Source organism: Osmerus eperlanus, chromosome 7 (genome assembly GCF_963692335.1).
Source record: "Osmerus eperlanus chromosome 7, fOsmEpe2.1, whole genome shotgun sequence".
NCBI classification, from domain to species: Eukaryota; Metazoa; Chordata; class Actinopteri; order Osmeriformes; family Osmeridae; genus Osmerus; species Osmerus eperlanus.
In genome coordinates, this window is record NC_085024.1 from 19650948 (window position 1) to 19660880 (window position 9933).

General features: G+C 41.6%; 3 protein-coding genes across 5 annotated transcripts; 1 reads left to right on the forward strand and 2 right to left on the reverse strand.

The window, feature by feature from the left end:
• The first annotated feature begins 538 nt into the window (after window positions 1-538).
• Window positions 539-2954, forward strand: LOC134023500 (serine protease 1-like). The gene is made up of 5 exons (XM_062465663.1): window positions 539-645; window positions 909-1062; window positions 1427-1686; window positions 1899-2035; window positions 2593-2954. Exons 1-5 carry the CDS (start codon window positions 606-608, stop codon window positions 2740-2742), a joined length of 741 nt encoding a protein of 246 aa, XP_062321647.1. The 5' UTR covers window positions 539-605; the 3' UTR covers window positions 2743-2954.
• LOC134023490 (interferon-inducible GTPase 5-like) lies at window positions 2955-6512 on the reverse strand. Of its 3 annotated transcripts, none has more exons than XM_062465652.1 (3): window positions 6388-6512; window positions 3486-3824; window positions 2955-3354 (listed from the first exon to the last, which is right to left on the reverse strand). In XM_062465652.1, coding segments are annotated over exons 1-3 (498 nt in total). In that variant the 5' UTR covers window positions 6390-6512; the 3' UTR covers window positions 2955-3197. The 3 variants fall into 3 exon arrangements, 2 of the variants coding, with proteins under 2 accessions (XP_062321636.1, XP_062321635.1); XM_062465651.1 differs by lacking the exon at window positions 6388-6512 and adding an exon at window positions 4760-5419 and having other exon boundaries at window positions 3486-4373; XR_009930776.1 differs by lacking the exons at window positions 2955-3354; window positions 3486-3824 and adding exons at window positions 4244-4373; window positions 4760-6146 and having other exon boundaries at window positions 6388-6505.
• Window positions 6513-7542: 1030 nt separating this feature from the next.
• LOC134023480 (interferon-inducible GTPase 5-like) lies at window positions 7543-8937 on the reverse strand. The gene has a single exon (XM_062465638.1). It carries the CDS (start codon window positions 8921-8923, stop codon window positions 7751-7753), a length of 1173 nt encoding a protein of 390 aa, XP_062321622.1. The 5' UTR covers window positions 8924-8937; the 3' UTR covers window positions 7543-7750.
• Between the last annotated feature and the right edge of the window lie 996 nt (window positions 8938-9933).

Sequence of the window (9933 nt, forward strand, 5' to 3'; positions counted from 1 at the left end):
GACTTGGGTATAATGAATTATGCTGAAAAGTACAACAACCAACAATACTAACCTAGAAATGGATATTACCAATAAACCAGAAGGTTCATGCAGGTTCATTGATAATATAAGTTGAAGTGACTAACAGTTAAGATCTCTTTGTGGTAGCACTACAAAAAAGAGATGAAGCTATGAGACAAACAAGTAAACAAACCCTCACATTCAAAAGGATGGCTGCTTACTGTCGGTTGATAAAAGGCAGTTACAAACTGTCAATGTGGAGTCTCCTTGTAAACGTTTAAAAGTTCAACATAAGGATTCCTCCATGTTTCAAGCCCCAACTGCCCTTCTCAACCCAACAAAATTACACTTAACCAAAATAGGCTGGTTTATCTTGGTATCCATTTATCAAGGTCAATTTGAGACTTGGCACTGGGAGAGGGGAGAAAGAGGGAGGCAGGTGGTTGGGCGTTTGCGGGCATGGAGCAAGGGGATGGAGAGGAGGGGTGAGGGAGAAGGGACAGGAGGGGCATGAGGTTATACTGATAAAGGACGGATGTATAAAAGTCAGAGGAAAAGAGTGCCTCAGTCCACTTTGGGTGAAAAGAAAACGTGTCAACGGCAGGATGATTGGCTTGATTGTACTTGCACTCTTGGGTGCTGCAGGTAAAACACACTCTCTCACTCAAAGGCAGACACACACACACACACACAAATCTTGCCTGCAGAAGCAACAGGTGAAAACACGCAATGCGATTAAGGATGCTATTATCACACACAGTGAGAGCAATTACCGTCTCAATTTGTTTTATATACATCACAGCATGCCCCTCACAACCGTGTCTTTCATTTCAGTTTCTACTTCACGTCTCCCTTTCTTATGTCCCTCCATCTTTTCCTCTCTGCCTCTCTGCCTCCCTGCCTCTCAGCCTCAATTCCGCTGAACGACAGGATCGTGGGGGGGTATGAGTGTGAGGCTCACTCTCAACCCTGGCAGGCGTCTCTCAACATCGGCTACCACTTCTGTGGAGCCTCGCTCATCAACGACCAGTGGATCATATCTGCTGCCCACTGCTGGATAAAGTGAGTACTATTGGGACAGAGATGTCTCGATTATATTTGGGCGCAAGTAGCCTTTCTCTCTCTCTCTCTCTCTCTCTCTCTCTCTCTCTCTCTCTCTCTCTCTCTCTCTCTCTCTCTCTCTCTCTCTCTCTCTCTCTCTCTCTCTCTCTCTCTCTCTCCTCTCTCTCTCTCTCTCTCTCTCTCTCTCTCTCTCTCTCTCTCTCTGTATCTCTTCCTCTCTCTCTCTCTCTCTCTCTCTGTCTCTGTATCTGTCTCTCTCCCTCTCAGTCCACCTCCCTTTCCCTCACTTCACATATCCTCTGTTTTACTCCATTTTTTCCCCATGTCCATCTCTCCTTCTTCCCCACTCTCCTTCTTCTCTCAGTCCATTTGCACAGATCGCCATCCTGGGGGACCATCACATATGGCAACATGAGGGAACCGAGCAGTACATGTCTGTGGATGCCATCTACTGGCACCAAAGCTACAACTACCAGACCATGGACCATGACATCATGCTGATGAAGCTGGCCCACCCAGTTACCCTCAACAAGTTTGTCCAGCCCATCGCCCTGCCCAAGGCTTGTCCTAAGGCAGGGGAAATGTGTGTGGTGTCTGGTTGGGGCAACATCTATACAGATTCTGGTATGTCAAGAGATTGGATAGGCCAAGGCAAGGCTTGGCAAGGCTATGCTGGGCTGGGCTACATTAAGCAATAGCGTGGTCTTGAAATTAATGTTTACATTGAAAGGCTTTATTCTTAAATTGATGCATTCTTTTCATTCACCTGATGAAATCTCTCTCTCCTTCCTCAACACTCCTCATCACTCTCCACCAACTGGTTCTTCTCTGGCTAGTCTTCAATCCGTTTAACCTGCAGTGCGTGGACGTCCCTATTGTGTCTAAGGAGGACTGTGACATCAACTACCCTGGTCAGATCTCAGACACCATGCTGTGTGCCGGCTACCCAGAGGGGGGCAAGGACTCCTGTCAGGTAGGTGACATACACCTTTGCCACCTACTGTCGAATCTGTTGTGTGCCATATAGTACAGGCACCCGACACAAAAAGTGGACAATCCACAGGTGATCATAATGTGCATAGAATAGCAAAAGGATTGAAAGGACTGTTGGTGTGAGGTTTAAATCTTTCATGTTTACTCTCCTCTTCCCCTTCCTCCTCCTTTTCTTACATCATTCCTGTCTCTCACTATCCTCCAACCCTCCAACCTCCATCCCTACTACCTCCATCCCTCCATCCCCCCTACCTCTATCCCTCCAACCCTCCATCCCTCCATCCCTCCATCCCTCCTACCTCCATCCCTCCATCCCCCCTACCTCTATCCCTCCAACCCTCCATCCCTCCATCCCTCCATCCCTCCTACCTCCATCCCTCCATCCCCCCTACCTCCATCCCTCCAACCCTCCAACCTCCATCCCTCCAACCTCCATCCCTCCATCCCTCCATCCCTCCATCCCTCCATCCCTCCAACCCTCCATCCCTCCAACCTCCTTCCCTCCCACTTTGTGTTGTTCTCCTGTCCTCCTGCCAGGGTGACTCTGGAGGCCCCCTTGTATGCAATGGTGAATTGCAGGGCATAGTGTCGTGGGGCTATGGCTGTGCCCAGCCTGACTACCCCGGGGTGTACACCAAGGTCTGCGCCCTGCTGCCATGGATCAACGAGATCCTCACTAGCTACTAGACTGTAGCTAGTACCTTTCCCATCACGGAACACGGGTAGAAAGAAAAAGAAAAGGGGAGATAAACAGAAAGAGAGAGAGAGAGAGAGAGAGAGAGAGAGAGAGAGAGAGAGAGAGAGAGAGGGAGAGAGAGAGAGAATGGGTGGGGGGATTTTTATCCCATATTCAAGGAAATATCTGAGGAACTCCAGGTCAATAAAACAACTGTTTTTTTGACTCAGTTTATGTCTGCATTTATTTTTTCAGAAAAAAAAAACATTTTCAAATGTATTTACACCCATCTCTTTCCTTGTTACTCCAGTTCGACACATTATAATAGTATTGTCTGATACATTCATGAAACTGCCTAATTTAAGAATGACCAATATAGTAGTATAAAAAAATTATATATATACTGTATTTTAAAGAATATCCTCAATCCATCAAACGACCAGTGCAGTCATACATACAGTACAAGTCAAACTATTCTTGTTGACTCTAGAGCAACAACATGGTTTAGAATTGTCTCCCTTGCTGATCTGTTGGAGAGGTCCCAGGGCCTGAACACTGCCCTGATCTGCTCCACATCTCCTCTTCTGATTTTCTCTCTCTTGACTGCAGGAAGCTTTATACACCTGATGGAGAGAATAACACAGATAAATTAATAGACTTAAAAAAGTGCTTTTTACACATGGGGACAGTGACAGGGACAGATAGGATCTAACGCTGAATCTAAACTCAACCAGGTCCAGACACTGGTCCTTACTTGAATAATGTGTAAGGCCTTTGAGAGACGTCTTCCAAGAAATCACCAAAAGCTTTTTTCCGAAGCAACGGTAGGTCTCCCTCTAGTGTTTCCATCAACTGCTGAAGATCATACTCATTGGCCCCATGGGTGGATACCAGGAACACTCTGGGATCCTTTACTTTGGCCTGGAGGTGAAACAGACAGTCCCTCCTCATCCGGTTCAAGACAGAAGGTGCTGTGAAGTCACACTTCCTGCTCTCAGACAACAAGTCGTTGTCAACCTTAGACCTCACAAGGTAGAAGGGCCTGTGTCTTCTCAAGATCTCGTCCACGAGATACATGCAGTTCTCTTTCGTCCTGTCAGAAAACACAATGACAAACAGATCATAAAGGTCCATGTTCATTTTCTTGATGTAATTCTTAGACTTGAATGAAGGTGTTCCCATTCCTGGAAGGTCCCAAAGTCTGACATAGGGGTGTTTGGGATGAGGGTACATGGTTGGTGTCATTGTGGTCTCTACTACTCCAGTGGGCGCCCCTTCTTCACATTCAGGACTAAATCCAAGCAGGACATTTACCAAGGAGGATTTCCCCACCCCTGACTCTCCCATTATGGCAATGTCCACCATGAAATGGTCAAAGACCTTCAGAGCAGTCTGAGACTGAACAGAGACACGCTGTGCTTCCTGAAATTCAAGTTCTTTCGGTGATTTCTCGAAATCTTCCTTCATAACATTCTCCATTTTGAATAATAAAAGATTGCCAGTTCTTGTCGAAACTGCAAGAAGCACAGACTGGTTCAGCCTCTACTTGGGATATGTTTCTTGTACTGCAAAAGCTCAAATGTGAAACCCATTGCCAGTGGCGCAGGAAGGGAGGTGCTGAGGGTGCTGCAGTACCCCCTAGCTGCAGGAAGGAAAAAATAAATAAAGGTGTTAGTAATTTTTTAAAATTAAATATATATATATTATATATTAAAACGATATAATAAATAATTTTGCTTTGGGGAAGAAAATAGACGTGGGGAAAAATGTCTTTGCTAGTTTTTAGCTATCACAGGCATGCATCTTGCTATATGGGGTTCACGGAAGTTGTTACTTGCTAACGGATAAAGAAGAACGTGAACGAACATGGGCCAATTAGAACTTTTTGTGTGTGAGCGAGCGCTAGTGAGCGAGAGACCGAGAGTGTTCATGTTCATGTCCGAATTTTTATTTTCCATATGCAATATATATATATATATGCTTATTTTTTCCCCATGCAAATACTGTAGCCTAGATTATAGACAGTACCTCAGCTCTCCTACTCAAAATACCTTCCAGCGCGCCTGCCCATTGCATGCCCCAGATACCTTATAACTGCCAAACCTGTTGAGCAACACAAACATTGTAATTGCTGTTCGAAAGACCATGATAAAGGAATCCATGCCACTTTTCTTATTTTATTTTATTTTATTTTACATAAAATGAAAATAAATGAAAGAAATATGGATTATTGTAGATTAACAGTGCAGATGTAATGACACTAATGTCTGATAAAAGAAAACATGGCATGTATTGCTTCAGAATGTCCACAAATACTTACATGTTCAGGTAAAACAATACAATCAAGAAACAGAAACAGTAAACATGACAGATATGATGTGATGATTGTGTAGTTTACGTGTACCGTTCTGTACAAAATGTCAACAAATACTTACATGTTCAGGTAAAACAGGTAAAACATAAAACATTTCCAAGTTCAGTTGCAAATTATAAAACCTTTTCATCTTTGTGTAGAGATTGTACACATGAAAAAAGTCCCAGATGTACTTAATTATACATGACAATACACATTTTAATAAAGTTAACTATCAATGCTATATGTCAAATAATACATAATTAACTATTCTGTCATTTGCCTCTTTGTTTTCTGTTATGTAACAAAGAGTTACAGAGTTATTTAATGAAGTTACAAAAGAGGGCAAAGTGGCATAGATTGAATAAGGGCTGCCCTCTTATGCTCTGACAGGTTCTCCATCAGTGAATCAATTAGTTTCCGAAAATCATACTTTTCCAGCTCAAATGAAGAGATTAGGTAAACATCCACATTCCCAATTCTGCTCAAGTTGTCCTGACAGCTCAACCGGATCTTGTTGAGGACTTCATCCTCATTGAAGTTTTTTTTCCTGGACTCTGCACTGATGTCATGATCAATCTTCGAACGTACAAAGTAAAACATCTTCCTCCTCTTCTCGATTTCTTTGGCCAGCATCATGTCATTCTCTTTGAACCTCACTGCTCCGATGAAAATAAAAATGTCATAAATCTCAAAGTTGACATCTCTCAAATATTTTTTTACTCTGAATTTTGGGGTTGCAGTGCCTGGCAGATCCCATATGAACACGTTCGACATGGAGGGGTGGGTGTATCTCGTAGGTCTCTTGATGATTTCAGTCACCCCAGTTTCTGCAGCTCCCGTTTCCTCATCCGCGATCCCCAAAAGGGCATTTACGAAAGTCGATTTTCCTACTCCGCTTTCACCTGTCACAGCCACGTTTATAGTTACATCCTCCGTCAAGTTCTGCTTCTTTCTTGCTTTAGATGCAATCTCCTCTACTTTGGCCCTAATATAGATCCTCGACTCTTTGATGACACAGGGTTCTTCATATACGGCAGCCATGGTGATCCTAACAATTAACTGTGTGGAAAGAGTCCGTTTTGGACATGAATATGGAAAAACCTTCTTTGATATTGTCTGACGAAAAGTGCAGGTCTAGTAGTTTAGAGGTTTTGCATTTTAGCATTACCAGTATAATGGCAGGTATCCTGAAGTAAAAAAGTTCTAACTTAAATAACTAAACAAAGTAATCTGTCTTTAATCACATCTTAATCAAATGATATGTTGTAACAGCTAAGCATTTAAAGGATATAAAACTTACATGGTTATTATTCCTTCAGTTGTTGAACTATACTACGCTACTCCCAACCGCCACCTCTGAACACACTGTAGCAATACAAACTCATTTAAAGCCTGAAGAACAAGTGCAACTAAGCTGGAACATTCCAACATTGCTTTAGCATTCTGGAATGTAGTACTGCAGGTGTTTTTTAATGCCAAGAAAGCCAATCATTCTTGAAGTTGCCTGGGGAACGTTTAGAGCAGATGTGAATAGGAGATGTTATGGTGTTATCTCAATATAGTATTGTAATAGCATTACTATAAATAAACTGGTTATTTATTATCCTATGATCTACAAAGTCACAAGATGTGGGGTAATACCTAATATAGATAAAGATACATTGTCTCGGTTGGACAATGTAGCTTGTGTGTGTCGTTATAGCCTATCGTAGGCTTAAGTTGGGTTGTGTGTTTGCACTACTCAATCATCGTTCCGCGGCGTTTTCCATTTACATTTTTCCACAAAACAGCCATTTGAAACATGAATTATTGATCAAAACGATGTTATTTTATTGATTTGTCATGGCTAGCACTATATGTAATATATGTACTAGAGTGTACATTCTTTAAAAAAGTACACAGGATTATATTTAATTTGATCATATTTACTAATTTGAGACTGTCAGGTGCTGTGTTGAAATGAGTAGGCCTATATTTCAGTCTTCCGTTTTATTTTCAAATATCTTCAGAACAGGTTATCTGTGTCATGGTTTATTTCAGATATAAATGATAACAGTCTTGCAAACATTCTTTAGAAAGTGACAGATAATACATCCAACTTTGTCACTTGTGCCAAGTAACAAAATAATGGAAAAAATAATGATGACATATACCTATCATGATTAATGAATGTTTAGTTTTTATTTATTACCCAACACCTTTAATGGGTTGAAAAGAAACAAATAAGAAAATGCATTCAGTACATAATATCAGAAAATGCTTACATGTTCAGGATAAAACCACATTTCCAAGTTTAGTTGCAATTTTTATTTTTTTTATCTTAGTGTAGATATTATACACATATTACAGAATTGTTATATTTACTTAATTAAACATGAAAATACAAATTTTATTCTAAAAAAACAAGTTACCAATCAATGCTATGATCTGTGAAATTATATTTAAATGAACGATTGAGAAATAGTAGCCTAATAAAAGTTACAATTATTTAATTAATGTAGCCTATCGAAATGACACATGCGTTTGTGAACATGGTAGAAATTGGTATTAAAAGACAACGATTTTTACATTAGCCTACGAAAGGAAGTTTTTTACATCATGCTCACACAAAGCACATACCCTCTTCGCTCGTGCAACTGAAACAAGCGCCGCAGTGTCGCGTCTCATTTTTCGAAAGAAAGTGCAATAGCGAGCACAGCTTTAGCGTCATCAGTCATTTCTTTAATTCCTTCCTGCAAAAGGTGCAATGTGGTAGTAAATGAAATTCCCATTGCTGCGAGACTTCCAAGGCCTAAAATGCCGCTTAACACAACCTCAAACGCCTTGGCTGTTATCACGGACCTATTGGCAAACATTCCAACCACCACCCTTTCGTTAATTCCGTTAGCGAAGCGAGAGGTCATTGCTATCCTCAGCTCTCTTTCTGGCTTGTTGATACGGGTAGCGATCCTTTTGATGGATTCTGCATCCAACCCAAAGGAAACATGGGCCTTCTTTAGGAACCCCTGCATAACGCCAATCTCACAACCCACCGAGAGGCCTGGGATGGCGATGGCCGCAGACGTGGCAGCCGCAGCAGCCACGGCGAAGGCAATTTTGTAGAGCTCCCTCTTTTTTTGTTCTATCATTGGTAGAGAGCAAGCTGGCATAGATTGAACAAGAGCCGACCTCTTATGGTCTGACAAGTTATTAATCAGTGAATCAATTAGTTTCTGAAAATCATACTTCTCCAGTTGACATGTAGAGATTAGGAAGACATCAGGGTTTCCAATGGTCCTTAGATTGTCCTTACAGCTCAACCGGATCTGGTTCAGCACCTTTTCCTCATTAAAGTTTTGTTTCCTGGCCTCTGCGCTGATGTCGTGATCAATCTTCGAACGTACAAAGTAAAACATCTTCTTCCTCTTCTTGATTTCTTTGGCCAGCTTGAGGTCATTCTCTTTGAATCTCACAGTTCCAATGATAATGAAAAAGTCATAAGTCTCAAAGCAGACGTCTTTTAGATAGGTTTTGGCTTTAAAGTTTGGGGTCCCAATCCCTGGCAGGTCCCAGATAAACACGTTAGTCATGGAGGGGTGGGTGTATCTTGTAGCCATCATGGTGGTTTCAGTTACCCCAGTTTCTGCAGATCCTATTTCCCCTTCCCTGACCCCCCTAAGAGCATTGACCAAAGTGGATTTTCCTACTCCACTTTCGCCTGTCACAGCAATGTTAAGAGTGACATTATTCATCAGGTCCAGCTCCTTTTTGGCTGTCTCTGCACTTGCATTTGGTCTGGTCATAATACAGCTCTTCAACTCATCCAGGAAACAGGGATCGTCATATATTGCATCCATGGTGATCCTGACGATTAACTGTATAGAAAGAAAAAGCGTTTGACATTAACATGGACATTTTTTATTTTATAATGTCAGAAAAGTTCAGGGTATAGTAATAGAGGTTTTTTATTTATTTAACATTTCCAGTAATGTCAGGTATCCTGAAGAGATGACCCCTACCCCAACCCCCAGCACACACACACCCCCAGCACCACCACCCCCCCTCCAAAAAAAGGAAAATGTCCAACTTAAAGCACGTCATCTGTCTTCAACAACTGATATGTTGTAAACAGCTAAGCATGTAAAGAATATGAGACTTAAATGGTTATTATTCCTTACCTTCAGTTGTTGAACAAGAGGCTTCACTAAACTGCCACCTCAACACACTGTAGCACACTGAACAAGTGCAACTAAGCTTGAACATTCCAACTTTGCTTTAGCATTCTGGAATGTACTGCAGGAATTTTTGTAACACCAATAGCGACAACTGTTTTGGAAGATACCTTTTTTTTGTGATCAGGGGCGTCGAGGTGGCGGGGAAAGTGGGACTGACTACCAAGGGCCTTAATGGGGAGTGGGCCCTCGGAAACCTTGAAATGAACATTTGTTGAATTTAAAAAATGATTTAACCAAAATAGGATGGGGGGGTTGCAATCTCTTCATGGGGCCCAACATTTATAGCGGCGCTTCTGGTTGTGAGTAGGTAATGGTAGGCAATGGCAGTGATGTCAATAATGGACTGTAGTATCATTCCTGTATGAACTATGTCTTAATTATCTTGCCAAGAAAAGCATCATATAGTAACCAAAGTTATAAGCTGTTAGTATGTAACACTGTAGATAATGGCGGGATGAGAGAGATGAAGGGAACTCCTTGTATTTGATACATCAAGGCAGATGAATGGAAGCTAACAACGATTGATGCTACTTTTAACCTTTTTGTGTTGGTTTACTATTCTCACGTTGATTGTAAACAAGCGTATTGATTATTAACTATGTTAATATGTGGCACATATGGCATGGTTTTGT